The sequence below is a fragment of the Heterocephalus glaber genome, unplaced genomic scaffold (genome assembly GCF_053883595.1).
Source record: "Heterocephalus glaber isolate CG9 unplaced genomic scaffold, H.glaber_assembly_v1.0 deba00001504, whole genome shotgun sequence".
NCBI classification, from domain to species: domain Eukaryota; kingdom Metazoa; phylum Chordata; class Mammalia; order Rodentia; family Bathyergidae; genus Heterocephalus; species Heterocephalus glaber.
This window is the reverse complement of record NW_028258324.1, coordinates 73,860,672-73,875,279: the sequence shown is the minus strand read 5'-3', so window position 1 is coordinate 73,875,279 and position 14,608 is coordinate 73,860,672. Positions and strand designations below refer to the sequence as shown.

Below are 14,608 nucleotides of genomic sequence, written 5' to 3'. Positions count from 1 at the left end.
TTTTGGCCCCCAATCTTTATATTGACCATGGGCTCGTGGGAGCCTAGCTGCATTGAACCCAGTCTGTGTCACTCACTGTCTTCCATCACAGGCAACAATGTGCCAGTATCCTTTCTTCCCTTCAAGTTCTGCTTTTTCTTTTCTTTGAGCTTTGGGTACTTATTCTTATAGTGTCCTTTCTCTTTACAATATGCACATTGGTCAAAGTGTAAGTCTTCACATCTAAAACCTTTCTATTGCTTTCCCTCTTGTTTTGTTCCCCATCCTTCTTTCTCTCTTCCTTGGCTCCCATAGCCACTGCTATATATCTGGCTCTCCTTTTATCTCACTCATTTTCCTTCCTTGCTCATTCTCTCTCACTGACTCTCTGTTTACATACACTTGCCTTGCTAATTGCAACAGCTGATTTATATTCATGCCTTCCCAAGTTTCTTGCTTCTGAATCTTTCTTCTAATGTCTGAAGCTGACTGAGTTACAAAAGTCGTGTTGATTAACTGTTGGTTATCAGGAACAGTGGGGTCAGATGCTGTGTACATTTTGTAGACCTTGCAGAGCTGCTCATAAAATTGTTCAGAGCTCTCATTGTGCTCCTGTTGTGTCTCTGACACTTTAATCATATTTGTATGTCTTTTACTCGCAGCTCATATCCCTGCCAGAAGAACCGTCTGATAATTTCTTAAGCTCTCCTGGCCTGCATGGGTATTGGGATTCCAATCGGGCTGCATATTTACTGGAAACTGCTGTTTATGCCAAGTGTCTGGATTTTGGGTGTCTCCCAGCATTCTAGGGGCATTAATCTTTTTAATCTCCCCTAGGATTCTTTGCATTTCTTCAGTAGTTAACAATGCACTGCAGAGTCCTTTACAGTCCTCCCAATTAGGAAAATGGGGAGCAAAGATAGAATCAAATAATTACAACATTTTGGATGGGTCTTCAGTAAAAGAAAGAGTACTTCTTTTCCAATTCGTCAAATCAGAAGAGCTGAAGGGTTGATGGAAGTAAATAATGCCTCCTTCTGATGGGCATCCTCTCAATGGCATTCGGAAGGTTGCTGCTGGGTCAGCTGATCTGGTTCTATGAGCTATTAGGGTGGACGGCACTGCCCCAGGAAACTGAGAAGGGCCATTCCCTGCCTTTGGTGGTGGTGAGGTGCTAGCTTCAGCTGACCTCCCTCTATAGGGAGGTGGAGAGTCTAATATATCTTCCTGATCCAATTTCTCTCCTTCTGTTTTTAACACAAAACAAGTTGACATGTTCCCTAAAACATAGATCTGGAGCCAGGGTGGTGGTCTCCTGCATAGGTCTAGCCAAGTGTCTATATACAGACGTTCATCCACTCGGCTTGCCTGGTTGCTTTATTCCACACCTGCCTAACTTTGTCTATGCTTCCTTCTGGTGGCCATTCAGATAACAATTGCGGCCATGACAATTCATAGAATTTCTTTAGTTTTTGGTCATAACTTCAACCCATAATCTCCCACAAATCCTTTATCAAAATTTTGAATCATGCAATCTAATACAGTTGGTTTAGTGTTTGTGTTTCCCATGATCAAAGACAATTATTACAACCTTTGAACAGTAACACAAGACAAACAAAGGTGGGGGATCACTCGCTTGCCTGCCTGGCTGCGGGCCTCTCTGCCACTTTAAGGTCCATTCACACTAAGGTTGGCTGTCACTTAAGCCCACTGTTGTGCTTTTGTTAAACATGACCACAGAATTGTGGGACAGACCCCACACAATCTCCACGATGCAGGGAGGGCTTCAGAGATGAATACATTTCAGTGTGGTCTTAATGAATAGTTTCAATGACGTGAAAACCCCCACCTAACTTGTCTATTGAGGGATAAGAAGGTGGCAGTGGGAGACAATTTACAAGGTATGAGAAGGAGGCCAGTTCACTATTAGGTTACCAAGATGAGGCTATTAAAATCTTCTTTCTTTTTTGCCCGTCACCAAAATACCTGTCTCCTCAGATTGGTGAGATCTTGAAATCACTCAGTCAGGTTATTCCATATTAGGCATTGGTAGAGGGGCTTGTGCATTCCCTTGGGCAGCATATAAACCTGGCCTTAGCCAACTATGGCCCTTTGATGAAATTTGGTCCACTACCGTTTTTTTTTTTGGTACTGGGGATTGAACTCAGGTCCTTGCGCTTGTGCAGCAGGTGGCAAAACCACTGAGTTAAATCTCCAGCCCCTTCACTACTTTTTAAAGAAAAACTATCTTAGTGTACCACAGCCAAGCTTATTCATTTACACATTGTCTATTTCTGTTTTCAAATTACAAAAAGAAAGTTGAGCAGTTGCAACAAAGAGAAAGGATTTAGGGTTTCCAAGTCCCCCATTCTGGGGGTTGGCAGAGTGGGTCAGTTCAACACCTAGTCCAAGCTGTTCTCTCTCCACAAACTTTCTCAGTTATCACTTTCCCCATTTTCCATCTTCTGGGTATTCTGTTTATTACATCATTGTTATCTCTCTTTCTCTCCCTCCTCACCCATCCTGGGAGGGTGTACTGAGGTTTAACCCAGGGCCTTCACACTGAGCTGCACTCCCAGCACATTTTCATTTGTATCTTTTTTTTTTTTTTTTTTTTGGTGCTGGAGCTCAAGCTCAGGACCTTGTGCTTTCAAGGCAGGTGGGGCACCACTGAGCTAAATCCCCAGCCCTTCATTTTTATCTTGAGACAGGGTCTCTGAGTTGCTAGATAGCTCTGGATGGGCTCAACTCCACTACGCTCTCGTGTGAGCCTCCCCAGCACTGTGACTTCAAACCTTAACCACCACACCAGCTAAATTTTAGCCATTTTTAATCCATTGTTAACATTTTGGGGGAAGTTAAACGTTTTTAAAGAAGTGTTGATTTCCTTTGATGCAATAAAAAACTATGCTAAAAATAAATATTTGGACAATTTGTACAGAACCAGCTTGTGACTGACAGAATTTTTTTTTTTGGTACTGAGGATCGAACTCAGGACCTTGTGCTTTCAAGGCAGGCAGTGGCACCACTAAGCTAAATCCCCGGCCCAACAGTAGAAGAATTATTAAATTATATAATAGAAATTTTTTTGTCTTTTGAGGCAGTGTTGCTGTGTAGCTCAGGGTGCCCTTGAACTCATTATATACCCTAGCCCGGCCTTGAACGTGTGGTGATTCTCCTGCCTCAGCACCCTGAGTGCTGGGGTTACAGGTGTGTGCCACTACACCTGGCATATGATGGAATATTATGCAAACAGCAAGGTCATAATTTAAAGAACAATGGTAACGAAAAGATGCTCAAAATAATACTAAGTGAATAACCCAAGGTACAAAATAAAACTATACAGAGCTCTGTTTCTTAAAATGAACATGCGTAGAGAGACAATAAATAGATTGAGTGTTCACAGTGTTAGATTTTCCTGCGTTGTCTACATGTTCTACATGAGCTTGAATGACTTTACGACCAGGAAAAGAAAAGTCCATAGGAGAGAAAGGATAATGCTTGTTCATGTGGTGAAACTTTTGTGGCGTGTGGGTTGGGTTTGAGGACGGAATAAGGGTGTAGAGGAATGAAGTCCCCAGTTCTTCAGGCCCCACTGTCAGGTGAAGGAGTTCAGTCCAGTATAGGGTAGTGATATCGTTCTTGCTGGAGTGTGGACGCTGGCCTGGTGGAGACAGGATTCCGGGAGACTGTGCCCGAGGGTTTTCACAGTCCAAGAGAGACCGTGGGATTCTGAGCCAGCCATTGGCAGGGGTGAGAAGGGAGGGACAAATTGTGTGCTCCAGACATAGAACGAGCAGGCCTCAAGGGCCACAGATGAGCGAGCAGCGAATCCCCAGTCAGGGCCCTGGTGGACACCCGTGATGGGACAGAAGTGGAGCCAGCGGCGGCCTTGGGCTGAGAAGGGCTGGGCGGAGGAGGTGAGCCGAGGCCTGGCAGGCTACCTGGCTGCCCCAGGCGACACTCGCCCCAGTGCCTGTGACCTTGCTGGTGCTCTCCCTCCGAGGACGCCAAGGAAGCCGGGTGCCTCAGGCCAGGCTGTCATCACCACCAGTCTGTTGAGGATTCCTGTGTGCCTGGCACCTCACAGCGATGACCCTCCCCGAAAACTTCTCTTCCCACCCTCATTTCACAGCCAACTCTGAAACCAAAACCTGTGCCCCTTCCTTGCAGCTCCTGTCTCAGCACCCCTGTCCTGACCTAATAGTTCTTTTTCAAACTGCAGTGCTTGCCTGTGGGATAAAGATCTGTTGTATGAAAGCATAGGGAGAAGTCAGAGGGTCCCATCCATCCAACCAGTCTCCTGGCCCGGAGTCTCCCAGTATCGCTCAGCTGCTTCCGGAGATGCTCTGTGCATTCACAGGTGCGAGCATCTCTGCTTTAAAAATGAACAAATGAGAGCCTAGGATGCGGCCTGCCTGCATCTTGCATTTTTCATTCGGTGACTTGGAGATAGCTCTGTGGCCCGGTGAGGTCCACCCCCTTTTCTCCCTGTTCCAGGGCACCATTGTGTGGATGTGCCGTAACTCCTGTGGGGAGGCTCTGTTGCTGGACGTGGGTTCTCTTGTCTCTTGCTGTTATTTTTTATTTTTTCTACTGGGGATTGAACTTGGGACCTTGCACTTCCGAGGCAGGCACCGGCACTGCTGAGCTAAATCCCCAGCCCTCTCTCGCTGGTATTGACAGTGCTGTGCTTAACATCCTGTGCACTGTCCTCAGTATGTGTGCAACTTGATCCACAGGACAGATTGATGAAGGAGTGCATTTGGTGTTTGTTTTGTTTTGTTTTGTTGAGACAGGGTCTCACTGTGTAGTTCAGGCTGGCTTTGAACTCACTATGTAGCCCAGGCTGACCTCGAACTCACAGCAGTCCTGGCAGTGGCCACTCAGCCAGCCCTGACTGGCCTCTCTTGCACTCCCCTGTATTCGCCTCTCCATTACCCAACTTGTGACCCACACCCATCTATCCATAGTGACACCGATCAATTCCTTGGCCACTGTCTCCATCTAGGCTGTGGTGTCTTTGTCCTTTCCCTATGTTCTCTGCCCTTATGTGCAACACCAAACCCTTCTTTCTATTCCACATAAAATGTTAACTTCAGGGGCCGGGGATTTAGCTCAGTGGTTCCGGCGCCTGCCTCGCAAGCGCAAGGACCCAAGTTCCATCCCTCGTACCAAAAAAAAAAAAAAAAAAAAAAAGTTAACTTCAGGGCAGCGATGTAGCTCAGCGGCACAGAGCCTGCCTGGCAAGTGCCAGGTCCTGAATTTGAATCCCGGTACCAAAAAGAAAGGCATTAACTTCACTTCATTTCCAGGTCTGCAGTCCTTGTTGCACCAATAAGGACCCTATCTCGATATAAAAGAAGGACCCTATACAGAAGGACAAATCCTGGATAAAGGATCCAGGGTTGGGAACAGGTTAGGAATTTCTGGGCACCAATGAGGGTTCTGTCATGTTATGGAAATATGTAGGCTAGCTGAGTAGCCGATGTTGCTGTTGAGGTCACTCTATGTGGGTCCAGGTTCAGAGTTGGTCCTTTATTCTATATGATGGGATCACTCGCAGATCTTACCTGCAGTCGGGGGTGGGGCAGGCTAGGCCAGCGCTCCACCACTGAGCCACACCCGCAGCCGTGTGGGGGCTATTTAAGCAGGTAGAGTATATTGTTTAAAGTAGTTCCTGGCTCCGCCCCTCATCCTTTCTCCCCCTAACACCTCCCTTCTAGTTTTCCTGAGGGCTGTGTCCGAGGCTAGTGGAACCCGCACCCGACTCCAAACCCCAAATCCTAGAAATCCAACCCACGGGCACTCTATTTTCAGACAGGGTCTCCCTAAGTGACCCGAGCAGGGCTGAAACTTGTAATCCGGCCTCAGCTTCCTGAGTAGCAGGGATTGCAGGCATACGTCACTGCGCTCGGCTTCAAATGTAGTCTTTTATATGAAACCGTGAAGGTAGTCAGCGTGGAGAAAAAAGGGCTGGATTTGGGTATTCACTTGAAAGAATTCGCGCTTTCATCCAGGGTACCATAGAGATGCTCCTCCCGCTTCCTAGAGAGGGAGCTGAGGGATGCATCAGAGTCTGTGACGCACGACCGGCCGCGCTACCGGACTTCCGGTCCCAGAACTACAACTGAGTTTTGGACTTCCGTACAGCTCTTGGACCTCAGGAGCCCCATCAGGGGGGCCCAGGACCTCACGGTGAGCAGGCGGGGCGCGGGAGGCCAAAGGAGCCTGGCTGGGTAGCTGGTTGGAAGCTGATGTGGGAAGTAGCCTCCGGCTTCGTCCCGCATTTCTGATTGTCCCTACCGCTCTAATCTGGGCGCTGCCCGCCACCCGGCCGAGCCAAGCAGGCAACCTCAGCGCTGCACACCGGGAGCCCAGCGTGGTGTCTGGCACAGAGGAGGCTCCTAGGAAGATGGCAGAGGGAATGGGTGAATGAATAAATGATCATTGAGTAGAGGAACGGGTTATCCTAAGCTACTACCGTGTCCGGGAACGAACGCCTGGGGCTTGGAAATCTTAGACCCGTTGCGAACCCCTGAACCCTGCTGTCCGGAAGCTCAGAAACTTATCGAGGAACCGTTTTCATCATGTGAAACGCCCCGAGTGGGAAGTCTCGAGGCCTAGGTTATAATTCAGGTGGGTACAGAGCTTGTTTCTTGCTCCCTGAAGTTGGACTGTCTAGTAGTCCATGCCTTGTTTTCTTCATAAGGCTTCATTGACAGCACATACGTGATCGCTTATAAATACGGACATTAATGTCTTCCAAGGAAATGCTAGTATCCATCGTACACCAAACATTTAACATAGTTCAGGGCAAGGCTATGTATAGCACCAGTGGTTTGTGGTCTGCAAAAGGGAAGATGTGTATGTGAGGTGGAAGTGCTGGAAGATGTGTAGATCAGCAGGTTTTGGTGATAATTTTTAAACTACATCTCTTGAGCACTTTGAAGCGGTTTGTTTGAAGCGGTTGTGCTAATTTACATAATTTCACAGTAGCATGTCTAATTTTTAAGCAAGGAAAGGAGTTACACAGAATAAATAACTTGTCCAAGGGTACATTGCTATTAACTTACCCAAGGCTGCAGAAAAAAATAGATACAATGTGCTACTACAACCTGAGTGTATTATAATCCAAGAATGGCTTCAGAGATTAGTACATTTCAGTGTGGTCTTAATGAATAGTTTCAATGACGTGAAAACCCCCACCTAACTTGTCTATTGAGGGATAAGAAGGTGGCAGTGGGAGACAATTTACAAGGTATGAGAAGGAAGCCAGTTCACTATTAGGTTACCAGGATGAGGCTATTAAAATCTTCTTTCTTTTTTGCCCGTCACCAAAATACCTGTCTCCTCAGATTGGTGAGATCTTGAAATCACTCAGTCAGGTTATTCCATATTAGGCATTGGTAGAGGGGCTTGTGCATTCCTTGGGAAGCATATAAACCTGGCCTTAGCCAACTATGACCCTTTGATGAAATTTGGTCCACTACCTTTTTTTTTTTTTTTGTACCGGGGATTGAACTCAGGTCCTTGCGCTTGTGCAGCAGGTGGCAAAACCACTGAGTTAAATCTCCAGCCCCTTCACTACTTTTTAAAGAAAAACTATCTTAGTGTACCACAGCCAAGCTTATTCATTTACACATTGTCTATTTCTGTTTTCAAATTACAAAAAGAAAGTTGAGCAGTTGCAACAAAGAGAAAGATCTTTTAGCCCATGAAATCTAAAATGTTTACTTTCTTTACAGAAAATGTGCGCTTCTCCTTCTCTTAGAGGAACTGTTAATCGATGGTTCATGATTAGAGAAGAGTGCCATCACCTACGTCTTTCCTGTACAGGTTTCTTCTTTTTTTTTTTTTTTCTTTTTTGGTACCAGGGATCGAACTCGGGACCTTGCACTTGCGAGACAGGTGGCAGAACCACTGATCTAAATCCCCACCCCTGAATTTTTTTTTTTTTTGGTACTGGGGATCAAACTTGGGACCTTGGACTTGGCAAGGCAGGCAGCGGAACCACTGAGCTAAATCTCTGAACCAAAATGATCATTTTTTTGTTTTATTTGGTACCAGGGATTGAACTCAGGACTATTCGCTTGCAAGGCAGGCACAGTGTCACTGAGCTAAATCCCCAGCCCTAAAAGACATTCTTGAAAGCAGAAATTATCATAATTTTATACCTGAGATGATCGTGGTAACCAATTTGATACATACTAAATTTAAGTTAGTTTTTTAAAATGTTAAGCAAAATATAGATAATAGAGGAAGCTGGGGGAAATCATTCATAATTCACTGTATCACTGCAATGTTTGTTCCTTCTTCTTTTTTTTTTTTCAGTATTGGGGATGGAACTCAGGATCTTGCACTTGCGAGGCAGGCCCAGTGCCACTGAGCTAAATCCCAAGCCCACAGGGCTTTTTAATGATGTACTCCCATGATTTCAGTAATTTTTTCATGTCAGAAGTTCTAGGGGTCTGGGGGTGTAATTCAGTGTTAGAGAGTTTGCTTAGTGTGTCCAAGCCCATGCCTAACACTGAAAAAATAAAGAAAAACACCACCATAAAACCCTGTAAATATATTTTTAGCCCACGTCTTAGGTCTGTTCCAAATACAAATGTCTTTTTGTACACACATTGCAAAACTCAGTGTATCTTCTTCCTCCCCAGACCAATGTTCCTCTTTAACTATAGGTCACTATCATCAGACAAGCCAACAACTGGACAGTTATCTTTGATTTGTCCCTCTCTGTTATGTCCTCTGCATTGCTCCTCTTAGGACTCATCCGGGCCTGGTGATTCTATCTGGAGTTGCCTCTCCCCTTCCTGGACTGCTGTGACCACCTCCTGGGGGTCCCCTTCCCTTTACCCTCACACTGTGCTATGGGCAGAGGGAAGGGTTTTGCTAAAACGGCAGATCAGATCATGTCAGAGTTTCATGAGATCTCCTCAAATCCTTGTATGACTTTTTGCTCACTTTAAGGTAAAGTCCTTCACATGATTTGCAGGTTCTGTGGGCTTGACCTTCATATGCCCTTGGGCTTTGCGTCTCACACTTTGGCCTTGCTAAGGCCCCATCATTTTAAAGTGCTGAGCTTGATTCTTTTTGCATTTTCTGATCACACTTGGTATAATTTCCTTTTTTTCAACTGTCTAGTTCTACTTTATCTGATCTTCAGAGAAGCTTGATTTCCTAGACAAGATTAGGTTCCCTCTGCTCCACATTACATGGTACCACATACTTCCACTTTTATAATCTCCATATTTGAAAGTCTGGCCAGTTGGGATGTAAGTTGTGGGCTGTCAGGAGCACTGTCTGGCTTTACCCCCAGTTTCTGGCAGCAGTCACACTCAAACCCCACCTGCTGCTTGCGTCTCTGTGGGACTCTGTGGCAGCTGATAGGTCCCCTTTGTGCTGCTCCTGTGGACGTGACTGGGAGGATGGGACAGCATCTTCATAAATGTCCAAAACTTAGTCGACAGGCACAGGCCGGGATGAGAGGCACTACGGACCCTTTGGATGTATTCAGCAGGTCCTTCCTGTTTCCAGCCTTTGAGGTCTGGACCCAGGTAAACCACCTCTCTGTCTTCCCTTTTCCTTGTACTAAAGCTGCTAGTTGTGCTTCTCAACTCTGCATTGTACAGAGAGGTATTTTGGAATGAACAGTTGTGATTTTGGCATTTGAAACTGCAGAGTATGCAGAAATTCTCTGTACTATTTTTGCAACTTTTTGTAAATCAAAGTGTATTTGTTTTCAGCCACAGCATATGTCCTCATATTGAGCAAAACAGTGTAACTGATACAACATCAAGAAGAAAGGACAATGAGTATAGCTGTAGTTTGTATCAGATAGAGAGGTCCCTAGGTGCAATCCCGCCTAGAAGTAAATGCACCAGCCTTCCAGGGAGGCTATTCTCTCATGCAGCTTTCATTATAATAACTGACTGAATGGCTTTTACTATATATTGTACAGGGTGCACTAATTGCCATGGATATTTCTATGCATTTAGTTGTCCTCATTCTAAATTTAAAATAGTTGGATGTATTTATCAAGTGCTTGATTGTTGGAAAGTATGTCTATGTGAGCCTGCCTCTTCTTACACAGCTGACAAGTGGGGTTTGTGAACTTAGGAGTGGCACATCAGCCCTGATTTTTGCTGACAGAGAAATGTTGCTATCATGAGAGGTATTGTGTAAAATACTAGATCATTTACCTAAACTTTTGCTCATTTTTCCATTTACTGGGAAAGTGATCTCCCCTCAACCTTTTCCCCCTGTGATCAGGGCTTGTGATTTTGAACATCTGAAGTATTTTCCAATCGAAGCAAAGAGAAGATTTGTGGATGTTGAAAATGCAAGGAGCTGAAGCCAGAATGACTGAAAGGGAGACTTCCCGAGGTGAGTACGCAGGTGGCCATCTCGGGAGAAGCAGCCAGCTTTCAGTTTTGGAAGATGAGATTCCAGACTCATAAAAAGGAGGTCAGGAACAGGCGTGGGTGAGCACTCTGGGACCAGCTTCTCCCCCAGTTCTCACTGTACCTTTCTCCCTTCCAGAATTTGCCCTTTTCCATTCTCCCATTCTCCACTCTTTGTATAGTAAGCATCACTGTTGCCTCTTCTGCCCTGATCTTAGCCTTGGTGTCTGTTGTTTTCTGTTTAATGCCATTGTCTGTGATCCTCTCATTCTTGAGTATCTATCGCTGCCCTTTCTGTGGAGCTTCCTTATCATTGTGATTTATTTCCCTAGTGGAGATCTCTCCCCATTTGCAAGTCTGAAGTACTTGCTGTGCTTGCTTCTGTTGGTCCTTACTCATTTGCTGTTACTGAGACCTGTGAAAGTTACGGTGGTATAGTCAGGTCTTCTACTCTGGTCTGCATGGTTTACTCTGATGGTTTCTTTCAGATTGGAGTAACAAGCGTGCTCTAGAGCATGATGTATCTGAAAATGGTTCACCACGGATCATAGCAAAGAGACTCCAAGAAGATGAATACCAGGATTTTACACTTGAAGGAAAGCACAGCTGTGAGGGCATGAAGGAGAACACTCTCAGAGAAGTTCCTGGGCCATGCCTTTTTCAGAAAGGAAGCTTTGGAGGAATAACCTTCATCCACAAAAATGCACACTCTGAAATGATCAGTCAAGAGTATAACATTACGAAGAGCTTGCTTTTGACCTCAAGCCTTGTTACACATCTCAGGGTGTCTACAGAAGGGAGCCTGCATCAGTGGGAAGCAGGTGACGTACATGCCAATGAGATATCCAACCAAAGTAAATGTGTGACTTTTTCCACACAGGAAAAAGCCTGGAAATGTCATGAGTGTGGGAAGAGCTTCACTCAGAGCTCGTCCCTCACCCAACACCAGAGGACTCACAGTGGAGAGAGGCCCTACACATGTGCAGAATGTGGGAGAGCATTTAGTTGCAGTTCATTTCTTGTTCAGCATCAAAGAATTCACACCGGAGTGAAACCATATGAGTGCAAACAGTGTGGGAAAACATTTCGATGCCGATCATTTCTTACTCAGCATCAGAGAATCCACACTGGGGAGAAGCCTTATAAGTGTACCGAGTGTGGGAATTCTTTCCGCAGTCATTCACATCTCACTGAACACCAGAGAATTCACAGTGGAGAGAAGCCATATAAATGTGACAGATGTGAAAAGGCATTCCACCAGAACACACATCTTGTTCACCACCAGAGGATTCACACTGGTGAGAAGCCTTATTTGTGCAACGACTGTGGCTCTTCTTTTCGCAAGCACTCAAACCTTACCCAGCATCAGAGAATTCACACTGGGGAAAAACCTCATCAGTGTGATGAATGTGGGAAAACCTTCCAAACAAAGGCAAACCTGTCTCAGCATCAGAGAATTCATACTGGAGAGAAGCCCTACAAGTGTAAGGAATGTGGCAAGGCCTTCTGTCAGAGCCCATCTCTCATTAAACACCAGCGAATCCACACTGGTGAAAAACCTTATAAATGTAAGGAATGTGGCAAAGCTTTTACCCAGAGCACCCCGCTCACCAAGCATCAGAGAATCCACACCGGGGAGAGACCGTACAAGTGCAGTGAATGTGGCAAAGCATTCATTCAGAGCATTTGCCTCATTCGCCATCAGAGAAGTCACACTGGAGAAAAACCCTACAGATGCAATGAATGTGGCAAGGGCTTCAACCAGAATACCTGCCTCACACAGCACATGAGGATTCATACTGGAGAGAAGCCCTACAAGTGTAAGGAATGTGGGAAAGCCTTTGCACATAGCTCTTCTCTTACTGAACATCACCGGACTCACACTGGTGAGAAGCTGTATAAATGTAGTGAGTGTGAGAAAACCTTCCGTAAGTATGCACACCTGAGTGAGCACTACAGAATTCACACTGGCGAGAAGCCTTATGAATGCATTGAATGTGGAAAGTTTTTCAGACACAGTTCAGTTCTTTTCAGACACCAGAAACTTCACAGTGGTGAATGATTCTGGCACATAGGTTGTGACAGTTCCTCTTGAGAGAGTGACTAGTAACCTGGCTGGGAGGAGAGGGCCAGGAGGAGAAGCATGAAGGATGCTTGGCTGCTCTACTCTGAGGGGTATACTCCAGAAATGGGGGTGGGGCTAGGATAATACAGAGCCGACTCCAAGTGGACACAGGAATATGGGGTAGAAAGGAAATTCTAACTTTTCAGATAAGCTTTGTGCCACCAGTCCTGCCTCTCCATGACTCAAGTCATTTGTAAGTTAGCATTTGTGCTTCTCCCAAACTCCTAACCACCTCTCTGACCTTGCTACCTGTATGCATCGGATGGGGAGGGGGTATGGTCCCTTTCCAAACAGTGTTCGGGTAGCAACAGTTCTGATACAGGGTTGAGCTAGAGGTAGCTTCCAGATGCTTATAGCTTCTTGAACATACCCATGTAGGGAGGGTCTGACCTGGGGGAGTGATCCTGTGAAGGGCAGACAGAAAGAAGTGGAAAACTGTATTCATTCATTCAACAAGGGGATGGTGGCAAGACCTAGCTTGCTCTATCCATGTCCACGTGAAAAAGGCTTGTATCAGGGTGAGGGAAACCTTTCTGGTTTTCCTTTCAATCTTATGGTTCAGTTGGGCTAAGAAGGAAGTAGGAGGTCAAGAGTTTGCCATTTTCTGGGAAGGCCAAACTGCCTATAGAGGGTACAGAGGAAATCCTAGCTGTGTCATAGAAGAACACTGACTTACCCAGGGGAGGTATGGTCTCTGGTACATGGCTGGTGATAAGAGGCATCAGAGCTGAGAACCTGCATGTGACTGTGCAGGGCACATAGAAAACAAAACCTTGCTGTAGCCTCAGGTGTACACACATGACTTGAAGCTTGGTCAGGCCCTGGTTCACAGGGACCTACCTAAACTAACTGTCCTACCAAAAGGTGAAAGCATTAGTGAAGAGGGAGGACTGCCTGTCAGGCTCCCTGGAGTTTGGGGGCTGTGGGGCTGGTCCTTAATAGAGTGTTGACATTCATCATGGAATTGTGGGGGAAAGTGTTCTGAAGAAAATGACCTGTAGGGCTGGGGATTTAGCTCAGTGTTTTCGCTGCCTGCTGTGCAAGCGCAAGGACCCAAGTTTGATCCCCGGTACCAAAAAAAAAAAGAAAAAAGAAAATGACTTGTGTCAACTTTCCAAAAATCAAGATAGCACAGGTCTCTACTGACTGTGGTCATATTTTATTTTGAGAAAAACAACTGTTTTCTTAATGTCCACAGCCCCTTTCATGCTTTTGGGGGTTTTTTTTTGGGGGGGGGTACCTGGGATCAGGACCTTGCACTTATAAGGCAGGCAGCAGAACCACTGAGCTAAATCCCCAGCCCTCCTTTCAGGTTCTTATCTAGCACCCAGAAGTTGAGCTCCAGAAAGGAGGAGAGCCTTTGACCAGTACAGTGGTGCCTCGGATTCCAAACTTAATTTGTCCTACAATTTTGGAAAAGATGGCCACATTTGTATTCGTGTGGGAAAGATGGCCACAGTTGTGTTTGTCACCCAATGCAGAGTTTGCGAACAAAAACAAAATTTTGCCAAGTGCTTTTTTCTGCAAACCAAATTGTTTACAAACAAAAGCATTCATGAACTGAGGTACCACTGTATTTGGAATAGTTACTAAGCTCTGAAGCATATATAGTTTTAAAATATGACTGTTACAAACAACTAAAATAGGCTGGGGATTTGGCTCAGTGGCACTGTGCCTGCCTTGCAAGTGCAAGCTCCTGAGTTTGATCCCCAGTACCAAAAAAACCCTAAAATAAGTTGATTCTAGAAGACCTGGTTATTTGGAACACAGCACTTATTTTTCTAGCACATCTGTCCTCTAAGCATTGGTTTGGGCCAGTGATGGTCACTTGTGGGAATGTGGAAGAAATAATGCATTTACTTTCCCGTCTCTAGCATGAGGATGGTGTTCTCAAAACCTGCCACAGAGGAATTTGTAATTGAGGAAATTATTACCTTATTGACAGAAATGCCCCTAGGAAATCTACCTGAGTATTTTATATTCATGAAAATATATTAAAATGTCAATGAGTTTATACTTTCTAAATGAAAATAACACTACAGAATTAATTCCTGGCACAAAGTAAATGTTCAATAAATATTTGGTGAATTAATAT

At 45.3% G+C, this 14,608-nt stretch overlaps 1 protein-coding gene across 9 annotated transcripts; it reads left to right on the top strand.

Moving 5' to 3' along the window:
- The first annotated feature begins 6,219 nt into the window (after positions 1-6,219).
- Znf502 (zinc finger protein 502) lies at positions 6,220-14,605 on the top strand. 9 transcript variants are annotated; one of them, XM_021257491.2, is made up of 4 exons: positions 6,220-6,618; positions 10,079-10,159; positions 10,258-10,371; positions 10,877-14,605. In XM_021257491.2, the coding sequence occupies exons 3-4, from the start codon at positions 10,317-10,319 to the stop codon at positions 12,448-12,450; spliced, it is 1,629 nt and encodes a 542-aa protein (XP_021113150.2). In that variant the 5' UTR covers positions 6,220-6,618; positions 10,079-10,159; positions 10,258-10,316; the 3' UTR covers positions 12,451-14,605. The 9 variants fall into 9 exon arrangements, with proteins under 9 accessions (XP_021113150.2, XP_021113130.2, XP_021113127.2 ...); XM_021257471.2 differs by adding an exon at positions 9,449-9,542 and having other exon boundaries at positions 10,079-10,371; XM_021257468.2 differs by adding an exon at positions 7,728-7,812 and having other exon boundaries at positions 9,449-10,371.
- Positions 14,606-14,608: the final 3 nt, after the last annotated feature.

Coding starts and splice junctions, on each gene's coding strand:
- Znf502 (XM_013072757.3), top strand. CDS start 10,317: ATGTTGAAAATGCAAGGAGCTGAAGCCAGAATGACTGAAAGGGAGACT. Junction 10,372..10,876: donor TGAAAGGGAGACTTCCCGAG/GTGAGTACGCAG, acceptor GGTTTCTTTCAG/ATTGGAGTAACAAGCGTGCT.